This window comes from Thunnus maccoyii, chromosome 17, assembly GCF_910596095.1.
Source record: "Thunnus maccoyii chromosome 17, fThuMac1.1, whole genome shotgun sequence".
NCBI classification, from domain to species: Eukaryota; Metazoa; Chordata; class Actinopteri; order Scombriformes; family Scombridae; genus Thunnus; species Thunnus maccoyii.
This window is the reverse complement of record NC_056549.1, coordinates 28,137,901-28,150,257: the sequence shown is the minus strand read 5'-3', so window position 1 is coordinate 28,150,257 and position 12,357 is coordinate 28,137,901. Positions and strand designations below refer to the sequence as shown.

The following is a 12,357-nucleotide window of genomic DNA, read 5'->3' as shown; positions in this document are numbered from 1 at the left end:
GACTGTAATTTCCCTAAGCTTTTCCAGAGATTTTGAGTCTCTTGTAGCTCATTGTTTTGGTTGTCCTGCCCGCAAATTTCACCCTCATCAACCGTGTTTTCAGTTGTTTCAGGCCCACAGCAGAAGGCAGCTGTTTTTAGCTAGAAAGCTCTGCATACTACTTGCGCAGCACCAAACAGCAGACAGACACAGTTAGAGACTAGCTGGTAAACATAATGGAGCATTTAGCAGCTGAAGAGCCAGATTCTCAGGAGTTGGTGGAGACCAAAACAGAGCTAAAAGGAGAGTGAATATTGGGCGTATTTTCTTGAGGTGGACACAAACATGACTCCAAATTAAATGCTGATGTTGCTCTGTGTCTACTTGATGGATAAATAGGCAACTGTATGCTAAAACGTTGTTACCAACTTCATAGGGTGATAATATGTCAGTGTCTTGTTTACAGCATGTTCTGCTGCCCTCAAGTGGCCAGAAAATGAATTAATGCAGCTTTAAGTGAAAATAACTCATTTTTAAGGGAGTTTTTGTTTTACTCTCAAAAAGAAAAAAAAAAAGTCTGCTTCAGAGTGATATGGAGAGCAGGTTCAAATGGCACCCTGAGACACTAAATGGTCAGTTCATCCAAATTTAAAAAAATAATTTTTCTCACTTACTGGTATCTGGCCATGTGGGTAGTTTTGGTTCTCTTTGCCAAAGTTTTGAGTTATCTGGAGTTATCTTAATGGGGGTGAACTTTTTGAATTGTGTTTTTAAATTTTTTAAATGTAATTTTTCAGTGATGTGAGCACTGGACAAGTAAAACCAACACTATCTGCATGGCGAGATACCACCAGAGGTTTTTTGGTAATTTGAGTGAACTAACCCTTTGAACAACAGTAGAAATTATGTTTTTTTAAAGATGTAATTAGGATGTTGACATTAACTCATCTCACCATTGAAACTGAGTATCCCTGTTGTTGTACTTTTGCCAAACAGCCAGTGTTGGAGCATGCAGCAAGCCAAAGAGTTTATAGGTCTGGACAAAAAGCTTTTCTGACTGGAGAGATCTCTTCATAACTCTATGGGAATCTATGGGTTTAAGCTGAATTAACAACATACAGCAGATGTAATAGAAATTCTGCTATGGAAAAACCAGAAGATAGTGATCATTGTGGGATTATTAGGGTATCTGAGGAGATACCCTGGGGCCTTTGTTACAACAGTTGCTACAATACAAACTTTCTCCAAACAGAAAAACATAAAGCTGAAGAGTCTGTGCTCTGCAATGCAACACTGGGCCTCCTCAATTTAAGGTGAAGCAAATTAAAAAAAAAAGTACATGAACAGAAAATGAGTTGCATAATGTTTGCAGAAAAGAAGCTTCAGTGATGTAGAGGGTTTCACTTGAATTTTCTGGCTTGAACCTGGTAGAACCTCCACATGGGCAAATACTGTTCTGCTTCAGTAAATATGTGTACAAGAATGAAAAGAGCACAAATAGGAAAAAAGGGCTGAACAAACACGAGAAATCACACCAGTCGATGAAGAACCACAACTGCTCCCACCTCAGGCTGTGCCACAATGTATGTACTGTGTGTGTGTTTATTGTATGGATATATACTGTATGTGTGTGGGTGCATGTGTTTGTGCGTGTGTGTCTATGTCATCTACAAAATAGGGACCAGTCTTTTAAAAATGTAAAGACAGGTTTATAAAATACACTTAAGAGTTACTCTGTGGCTGTATAACAGAAACAGTCTCACATGTGAGACCAGATTTTAAACTACATCTAAAATTTACATCAATAAAAGTCGGGGGGAGAACTTCAAATGTTTTTTTTTTTTCAATTTCAACATTTAATCCAAGCCTTAAAGCCCCAATCCAAGATTTTTCTGACCATACAGATTTTTCAGGAATTAAATTTATACCTTAAAAATAATCTTGAAAAGTAATAAAACACTGCCTTTGAGCCTAGACACATTAGAAAAAATGAACCAATGTTTTTTGGGGGATGGGTGGGTGACAGGGGGTGTGGCTCTTTGCTAGGCTAGCTATCCATGATCTACATTACCTACTGTCTATTCTTTATTGATAGCTATTATATTCTAAGATAAATTAGTAAACTACTGCCCTTTCTACTAGAATTTGAACTCTATGTCATTTTAATGACATATTGGTATGTGGAACAAAGTTATGTTGTAAATGGATTTTTAGTAATTTGCATTATTACAAATGTATTATATATTGAAAATGTGATTTTGAATGAGTTTTTCTTACTCTGGAACAGAACCCTGACGTTTTTGGAATTCATGGAATCCAATATATATTAGTGGTGAACATGAATTCAAATAGTTAGGGTTGTAAACTGGCTACTCAGGTGAGACTACCTAGCTTTGATTAAATTCCCAAACCAGAAGAGGTGTCTAACATTAGGGGTATTTATCAGCATTGCTGACAAAATTTGTAGTTTAATGTTACAAATCTGCTTAAGTATCTGCAAATTAAATGTTTCTCTTTTCTGTATCCCAGTTTGTATGAGCAAATGAATCCTATGTGTCTCTTTTAAAATCTTTTTCTTTGCTCAAATGAACATCCAATAAACACACAACTGTGTGACGTGAGGCTGTTACACTTGAGGTCCATGTTACAGAAACTCACAATGAATCAGTTTTCAAAGTGAAACCAGAATTTTCTGGTTGTGGTCCAGAAGAAAGAAAACTTTGTTCAAAATCACACTGACATCTGTAATAAAGTAAAGTGGTAAAAAGCTAGAAATCCCTTCAACATAACCATCGTCCGCGGTATGCCATGTGGTTGACTCCATAATGACAGTAAATTACATAAAATGATGTTAGTTGAAAAAGTATTTCAGTTTTCAGCTGCCTTCAATGAACATTTACCACAAGCGGGTTAAATGTCTCCAGCTTGACAGAGGGCCCTTTGACTGAGCGCAGCTAGTTTGGACATGGTTGTGATAATAGCAGGACAGAGAGGGCTGAACGTCCGCTACATATTAGAAGAGAGCTTTGGTGGATACCATGGATAAACTAACCGCTATGATGACTTATGTTGGGGGCTGCCATGCTGGTAAAACTTCATGAACGCTGTTTTCTGTATGCTAACAAGCCAACTGTTTACTTTGTTAGAATCACGAAGGGATCAAATTCTAATAGCAGGTGTTGTAGTATACGCTGATTTGGATAGTAAACTCCAAGAACACAATTCCTTTTTTTAAATTTGTTTTGAAAAATCAATGAAAGAAATGCTAAAAGAGATTGTGTTGAGTTACAGAAGCTAGTGGAAGAGCAGCTAGCCTGGAGGTAACATCAACATGGGGCACCATTTTGGATTGGGGCTTTAAAGAGCAACGAATAAAGCTTCACATTCTAATTGAATTCAACCGTCGAGATAACTCAGCTTGTTTATACATTAATAATTAATTTAAAAAATATATAATTTTAAAGGCAGACTGCTCCAGAGAGAACTTACGAGGCAAACAGAAGCTAGACAAACTAACTAGGCTTATAGCTATAGGCAGCATGCATGCACATCACCAAATAGGATGTTCAAACAAATGCACAATTAGGGCAAACATGTTACTATTTTATATGATTGTTACTCAATCATTTGGACAACACATACACTGCTTTCACGTCAAATGAATTCTGAATTAGCTTATTCAATTCCTAAAGAAATACAAATATAAGGAGTGAACACTCTGATACTAAAACATTAGCTTTCTTTTGTGTTAAGAGAGGTTTCCGATACGTGTTCTTCATAGAATTTTTTTCTTTACTGTATATTGATATAGTTATATCAGCAAGATGTTTCCTCTTGAAGTGCCAATTTAAGTGCTCCAGGCTCAGAATTTTAAGGGGTCTGAAACAAAGACAAAGACCCTCATAGAAGTGCTAAATGGCTCTGAGCGCCTGGGGCTGGAAACAAAGTGCCTGAACTAAGTCTAATTTTAAAAAATATCTTTAAATACTGATAAGAAATAAGATTTCCTCCAAAAACACAAGGCAGAACGCTTTTTTTTTCACATTTAAAGAGGAGTCAAGGGTGGAGAGGAGCTGGCCTGAGCCGCGCGTTAAAAACACGTCTTGAACGTCTAACTTTTATACATGCATGGGGCTCAAAATCTGACATGTGTGTGTGTTGGCGCATGTGTCTGTATGTACTGTATGTGTGTGTTTAAATGTGTCTTGAGCTGATTTCCTGAGTATAAGAACACCCACCATGATGGGGAATATTCATTAGGCAGGACAGGAAACAGCAAAGCAAAGATTTTCCCTTAGCAAAAAGGTGCTTGATATAACCCCGGTGAAAAGAAACATCTAAGCCTCTACCTGTACAAAATCACTGTTACAGTCATCATGCTCCATACTATATACATTTCTGCCAAACAAGCACTTGAAAGTCACCGTTACAACATCCAAATACAATGGTATTGCTGATGAGTGGGAGAAAAAATAGCCATTTAACTGCCTGCAAAAATCTTTTTTTTCCTTTCAATTCAGTGCTGAGGAAGGCAAAGGAGGAATGTTTTCGGTTTACAGCCTGTACAAAGTTCTCCTGTACAGAAATACAAATGCGAGACGCTTGAAGACATTTTTGCATATGAACATTTTACAGTCTAACTGCATCGCAACTTCCTCACGTACAGAAGCTGTATTCTCATTTTTCATGAATTAGGTTGAACATTCAGAGGATTTTCTTTTTCCTGAGTTTGAATTGCTGTGACGAAAAGGGCCTCTGAGATATAGCGAGAGAATAACCAGAGAGAGACAGAGAGAGAGAGAGACAGAAAGAGGTAGAGAAGATTGACAGAGACAGAGTGGGAAAAAGAGAGAGAAAGGCAAGAACAGAGATACTGTTGGTACACAGAGAGACAAAGAGAGCTGCTGTTTAGGTCCGATGAGGTTCAACTTTGAGTTGTGATGTGTGAGATATGAAGAACAGAGTCTCCACTGTAGAGGTTGCTGCCGGGGCGAGTATAGCACCATTGTAAGGGTTTGGTGAGAAGTTCCCACTCTGTCATGGTAAGAGGAGAATACCTGGAGAACAGTATTGCTGCTGTTAAGACAACTTTAGTGTCAACCGTTCAAAAAAAAAGAAAAAAAAAAGACAAAAAACTGACAGCACAAAAAGACATAAATACAAACAAAGCTTGTTTTTCAGTGAACACTGGCAGAGGCTGACCGTCTCAACAACCCCAAGAGAGGGTTTGTCAGAAGAGTAAAATTAAATAATAAAAAAAAACATCAAAAACAACAACACAGAGAACCACCACTACTTGGTGCAGTCCTTCCTTGGCTGCTCATCAGTTGTACATTTGTCAGTCATTTCCTGGCAGAAATCAACTGTTACCGTCTGGTTGGATTTTTCCACGGACAGCCCTGATTGTGTGTACAAGCTGGCGTCTTGGCCGTCCATATCTCTGTCCGCCCCGTTTCTGACGGCCGAGTCGGGCTCACTCTCCGAAGGGCCTGGCGACCCGTGGAGGCTGGGTTCCGGTGTGGCCGAGCCCGAGTGGGTGGTGAGGTCGATGCTGGTGGTGGTGGTGGTGGTGGTGGTGGTGGTGGGGGCGGGGGCGGGTCTGGGGGCAGGCTTGGGCTCATGGGCAGCGTTGCTGCCGGCAGTGGAGTTGGCGGGCCGCAGCACTGGGCAGTAGTGGTGTAAAGACTGGACCTGCTCTGGGCTCAGCTGGACGTCCCTGCACACCTCCTGCGACAGACAGGAGAAGTTCTCCCACAGCTCACCCATACAAGCCTTCAGCTGGTTCCTCTCTGTCAGCAACTTCTCCTTCTCACACACCTGCACACACACACACACACACATAATATGACTCACTTTAGAGGTTCAGAGAATAAGGCAGACTTTGACTGTAAGCAGTACAAAACGCTCCTACTCACTGTCTACTGAGCTTGTAAGCAGTGACAGGCATTTACTAATAAAACACTCAGTATTTCAACTTCTGTTAGGCTGTGTTTGTCAGTTTGTCACTCACTATTCCATAAACCACTGGTATTTGTCTCTTTATGGAACAATAAATTGAGATTTTGGACACTGATCAGTCATCTGAGTCATCAGATTGTAATGGATTGCACATTGTAATGTATCCCACAATGCACTGTGGTATTTTTTTAGCAACAAGCAGTGTACATACCACAGACCCAACACTCAAATAAAATCAGAGAAAGTAAATACAGTGCACTAGGTATGAGGAAGGGAGTGATTTACATGTGGTGTCCGGGTTAAATCAACACCAGCAAATATGCAAAACACAAACAAAAAAAGAAACGATCTGCAAGACATATGCAGCATTTAGAAAAAAAATCAAACAAATGAATAAACACAAGCACATTGAGAAACACGTTCACCAATCTGATGATGCACATATGGCACTGCAAATACAGAAATGCAACAACACGAGTTTCTGAGGGACACTAAAAACTGACGAATGTGTGTTGTTATATATTTCCTAACACTGATGGTTCTTGAAATTCCATTCACTAGTAACATATGTACCAAATCATTTCTGCTTTAAAGGCTAAAAAGCTTTGTTCTTGGCAAAAAATTACAAACAAAATCAATATTATGATAACAGTGTTTCATATGATGAAATATTACTTTTTTGATTGGATAGTGTTGTGAAAGACTATGAGATAATTTACAGGCTATAAGCATTTGTAGGAGAAAAAAAAAAGTATGATATTGTTGCATTTCCATCATGCTGCCACTAGAGGCCGACAAAGCCCATGTTCTTAGTGTTCCTGTCATATTGTGTAATCTCAAATGCTGCTAAAAACAATATATTTTTTATGAGGTTATCAACTATCAGGTGGGAAATAATTCTTCTCTTACATCATGATATGCTCTTTCTGGCTGCATGCATTTAGAGCAGGCCAGTCTGCGAGACCTTTGAGCTGTATATCATGGATAAAAGGTGCTAAAAGTTTACTATTATTATTGTCATAAAACTTTTAACAGACTGGTGTAATATTTCTGGAGAATGACACAACAAATCAAAGACTTCAAGCATGACAGTAGCCTACAGACTGAACCAGAGCTTCACCAGCCCACACACACTGCTACACCGTCAGCATGGCAACCAGAGGGCACTCCAGTGGTGTGAACGTGCTGACAGGATGGAGCTGCTCTAAACAACACCATCTGAGAGATCATATTTCATTACATCATCATTTCCTTTACTCGGTCCAGGTAGCAGGTGAGATCACTGTTGTGTCTGATGACAGATGGTGACAGTGTGCAGGTGGAAGCGGTCCACTCACCAGTTTTCTGATCTCACACTCCAGGTTCAGGATGCAGTCGAGCTTCCTCTTGCGGCAGCGCTGCGCAGCGATACGGTTCTTACTCCGCCGCCTCATGTCATGGATGAACTCGAGCTGCTCCGAGGTCAGTTTGTGCATTTTCACCAACATTTGGAAGTCGTTCCGTGGAAGATTTGTGATTTGATCTACAGGGAAAGGGAGCTTCACCTGGAAGAGGAAGAAAAACATCAGACAGGTGTCTTTTATGTGAGTATTTATTAAGGTGGATGTCAGTTGTTTATACAGTTAATGTACAAAATTAACTGAAGTGAGCCACTGGAATAATTATAGACTTTTGACAGTGATTAATCCGTTACCAAGTGGATAAATGGAAATGGAAATTGCTAATTTAATGTTTTTTATTGTTTTGTTTTGACTTTACTCACAAACTGCATTCAGGGCTGTCTGGGAAAGTTTCAGGTTTGAACAACCTCATGTATTGTACAAACAGAAATTACATGACGGGTTTTTTTTAAGGGGGATTCGGGTATTTTTTTCATAGTCAAAATGTGTAAATTTGCCAAAAATACATCAGCATTTGGTATTTCCCCAGATTTCTACAATCCTATCTACAGCCCTTAGTTACAGTTGTATTTAATACAATTTAATTTAATTTTGGTGGCAAATTCAGGACTTTGCATTGAAAATTCACATCAACAGCAAAAAAGACATCTCTAACTCGTTAACTAACTGCTTCTCTTTTATACACATTCTCTCTGTGATTAAACAAAGGAGGTCAATGAAGGATTATGGCTTAATTCACCAGGCACTGTAAACAGAGGAGCATTACACGTAGGTGAATCAATGTACCATTGATGCCTATACTGGCATAAGACAGTTACTCCATTTGAGCACAAGATGGCAAAAGAGCACTGCTCCACATGCCACACAGAGCAGCACTTCAGCTCTCTCAGCCTCATATTTAACATGTAGCACAATCTCAGGCAGAGGGGAAAAGGTGATCCAAGAAAAGAGTCCCTCTCCATCTGTCCCTTAGCACCTGGAAAGGTGCCAGCATGACAGATTGAGGGGGGCAGTGACTTGTCAACCTGATCCAAATCAGTGTCAGGTGATTTCTGGGGGCATGAATATCTGCACCGGCAACTAGCAGCCAGTCTTCACGGCTGAAGAACAAAAGAATTAGTGGGATAAATGCAGAAGCAGTGATTTGGCACAGGAACACGAACCAAAATCAGAAGAGCATGTGATATTTCTCCGCTGATATGACAACATATCAAGGTTGCATGTGTTTGGTCTCTTTCTCTCAGTTTGGAGAGCAACAATAAATCATCCTCTCTCCCTCAGGTGATGGCAAACCTTATGATAAGCACATCATAGGCAGATCCACCCCAGCAGTATCTGTGTGCACCAGGGAGCTGTAGCTTTAGGCAGCGAGGGAAGCAGTGGAGGCATAACAAAGAGCCAGAGGAAGACAGCCGGAGAGCTTGGCAGAGATGAGAGGAGCTGCAGCTCTCTCTTTCTCCCCTCTCTTCCCCTTTCCCTCTCTGTGGCTGCCTCTGTGGAGTGCAGGGAGAACAAAGTCAAACAAAGGAGGAAGAGAGGAGAAAGAGGAGCGAGTGATGTGACTCCATACTCTGTACCTGTACCTGGCTGCTCGAGCGGGGCCAGATGCTCCCCGGAGACCCTTACCCCGCTTACTCGTCTGCAGCAGAGGCAGCGCAGCTCCGTTTCTACACCAGACGGTACACAGCAGTGGCTGAGGCGTCACCTGGTGTAAGCGTTGCACTCAGGGGGATAAAGCAAGGTGCCTACTCATGACAGAATCGAAATTACTCCTCACTGAAGAGCAAATCTAGATGTCAATCTATCCCTGAGAGAGAGAGAATGGCTTGAGTTTCCTCATTAGAAGTGCAGCCCTCTGAGCCGCCGGGAGCCCTATTTCTCATCTCAGCTCGACATCTGCATGCAGACACATGAATAAATAATGGCCCGAGCTTTCAAGGCCACACTTGGCTCTCGCTACTTTGCCAGGGCATGACAACTCCAGCCTCAAAGAGAGGCGCGGGGAAAGCTATAAAGCATCACTCTGAGCTGCCAGCTTCATCTAAAGCAGAGCAGAAGATGACTCTGTTTGTGATTAGATACCATAATGCACAGCGCTTTCCAGACACAGAATCTGATGGGATCTTTGGATGAATCAGGCTAGAAAAACAGGGGGAAGGAGACGCTGTGACCTTGCGATGGTTTCTTTCTCCCCCTCATCCACCAGTCGCTCGTTACGCTGGGGACAGCTAAATTTAGCTGCTCCACCACGAGAACCAGTTCAGCAGCAAGGCTGGGATGACAGAGTACGCTTCAACGCTGGTCATAAATTCACACCCAACTGTTCTGGATTTACATTTCTTTCTCTTCGTGTCTCCTCCCCACCTTCACTCACTCTCTTTCTCTGGGTCATTATGCTGCAAATGGGGTACAGAGTGAAAAGTAGGGCTCATCTGTTATCAGGACCAGTACTGTGCTGGGCCTCCGTCCTGGCAGTGTGCACTGGTAAAAAATAATCTATGTTCAAGTCTCAGAATTCTATTTATGTAGGACAAGTGAAAAATTCAGGAGGCGATGATTATTTTCACCTGCTTTTCTTTCAGTACTAGTTCTGGTTTATTTTCATAAACTGGTGATTTGAAAAGTTTTTGTTTCCCAGAGTCACAAGATTGATCATTTTAGACTGGTTTGTTTTGCCAAATGTTGAACTGTTCCTTTAAATAAAATCCTGACAATACTGCCCTACCATTATCCTTAAAGGAATAGTTCCACATTTTGAGAAATACGCAGCTCAATACCAACCTCATGTCTGTGTGTTAAGTACGGAGCTGGAGTCAGTTTGTGGTTAACCTAGCTTAGCATAAAGACTGTAAGCAGGGGAGGATGTCACAAATTCTAAAACACACTTATCAACATCTCCAAAGCTCACTAATTAGCATATCTCATTTGAAATTTAAAATGACAATTTTTATTTTTAGGGGGAGTTACATATTGGTGAACAACAGCCAGGTGCAGCAACGGTGTGCAGCGTCCTGTCACGAGGTTGCCAGGTTTGGTTTTACTCTGCCTGTACAGAGACCAAAACCAAAAACAGTGCACGCTGACCACATCTAGCAACTTGTGCTACAGCTGGAGACTCTGCACAAGTGCTGGAGGGATGGATACACTGTTGTAACTCCCCTAAAACTACAAGTGTTTACATTTCTGTTTGTGTACAGATTAAACTAACTCAGTGAGCTTTAGACGTGTCGGCAGGTGTATTTTTAAACCTTTAATAGAGCCAGGCTAGTTTCCCCCTGCTTCCAGTGTTTATGCTAAACTAGGCTAACCACGTCCTGACTCCAGCTCTGCACTACGATATGAGTATACATATTTCCCAAAATATTCCTTTAATAGTCTTGCTGACTGCAGTAAAACAATCTGATTTCTTTGCTGGTTAAGAAAACAACATCCAGAGATATGAAGACTAGTAGAGCTGGATATTTTTGCAGTGTGTGAGGCTGGACAGCTGGCAGCCTGCAGCTGGAGGAGAGCTGAGGGCAGTTGTAGCAGGGTCTATGGATGACCTATACTGGGTGGGGTCACCGTGCTCTGCGCTCACCTGGAGTCTCTTGACCTGCTCTAAAGACTCAACACTCCCTACACTACAAAAGCACTGTCTCCATTCACAACAAGCCCCGAGGCTTCAGCACACAAATATTTTCTCTGGCAGTTTGCTTTAAAAGCTGAAGCAATTTTCTAAGAGACACCTGCCTGACACCTCTGGTCCAGGTCTGTGTAATACTTGTCCCTTATCGAATCCAAAATAAAATAAGATCTTATCTTGTAAAGTGCCACTTAGAAGAATCCTGCACATCAGTGTTTCATGCTATCTCTTTAATTAACCCCGTTACATCTCACATGCTTGTAAACAGGATTATACAGCAGCAGCACACATGCATGTCCTCAGTCAGATTCTAATGAAGATAATGTTGAGAGGTTCAGTGGTAACTGTTGTGTCCCGGGGGTTAAAGTAATAATCTGCAACATTTTCAGATAATAAACAACTGTTTTACTGCACTTAAGTTCCAAGCGTTCAGGGTCACGTAGATATTTCCAGAGAGAAATCCTCTGATGCTTTTTGCATTACTGGCAGCAAAGTTTGTTTGGAATAATCACAAGAAGAAATGGGTACTTAACTGAGAAAAAAAAGCATCAAATTCAATCAACAGGACAACCGAAAAACACCACCACCAAAAAACAAAAATAAAAACAAAAACAAGAAACTTGCAGTGCTAACTTACTGTTTGTTTGCTAAGTTATTTCTGGGAATGTCAGTGAAAAATAACCCACGGCACCGACCGCCAAGCAGCAACAAACGCCGCCAAAATCAACACAACAAGAATCTCGCAGATTACCACTGTAAGGTAGCTGGATGCTAAATGTCTCAGTGCTTCCAGGACTGCCACAGGATTGAAAGCCCTGAAGAGGAATAGAGTAGTTTCTGTGCCCCAGCTGGCCCCGAGGGCCCACATACTGTACAGTTTGCAGTAACTCAGCTGTAGCAGCATCCTGGGGATCTCTTCTCCAGCCTGATCACACACTCCACACACTACCTCTTTTCCTCTCTGCAGACACGACAAATAAGAGCACAAAAATATCTCCTCTGTTTGGCCTCTATATTTGTCCCGCTCCCGCTCAGCACTCCGAAGCGACGCAGCAGATACTCCAGGGGCGATTTGGGGGGTAATGAAGAGGCACCATATCTCATTACCTTGTTACTACATTTTTTGTACATGCATCAAGCTAGATAAATATAGGTTTCAAAGTAAAATGCCTGGCTAAACAACACTCCTCTCGCTCAATTTGAACAAGTCTCCCTCTGCGTACTCCGGAGGCTACAAAATAAGGCTCCCTGTATTACCATAAGTACATTTTTTATAAGTTAAATATAGATTTAAGCTGTACATGAATGGGAAAACACGCCCCCAAATGTTAAACTTCAATAAGCCTCCTTCCACATATCACACAGTGTGCAAACAAGACTCAAAACACTGTATTT

The 12,357-nt window shown here is 41.2% G+C and overlaps 1 protein-coding gene and 1 long non-coding RNA gene across 3 annotated transcripts in view; one reads left to right on the top strand and one right to left on the bottom strand.

Moving 5' to 3' along the window:
- The first annotated feature begins 2,984 nt into the window (after nucleotides 1-2,984).
- LOC121882694 lies at nucleotides 2,985-7,388 on the top strand. Its single transcript, XR_006092151.1, has 3 exons — nucleotides 2,985-3,066; nucleotides 6,973-7,210; nucleotides 7,299-7,388. It is a non-coding gene; the product is annotated as an uncharacterized LOC121882694 (long non-coding RNA).
- The window catches only part of bach2b (BTB and CNC homology 1, basic leucine zipper transcription factor 2b), a 105,702-nt gene continuing 96,402 nt past the window's right edge, over nucleotides 3,058-12,357 (bottom strand). For both annotated transcript variants that reach the window (XM_042391107.1, XM_042391108.1), the window contains exons 5-6: nucleotides 7,275-7,481; nucleotides 3,058-5,796 (exon numbers count right to left, since the gene is read on the bottom strand). In XM_042391107.1, the coding sequence (XP_042247041.1) occupies nucleotides 5,272-5,796; nucleotides 7,275-7,481 (732 nt within the window). In that variant the 3' untranslated portion in view covers nucleotides 3,058-5,271. The remainder of the gene's footprint in view (nucleotides 5,797-7,274; nucleotides 7,482-12,357) is intronic.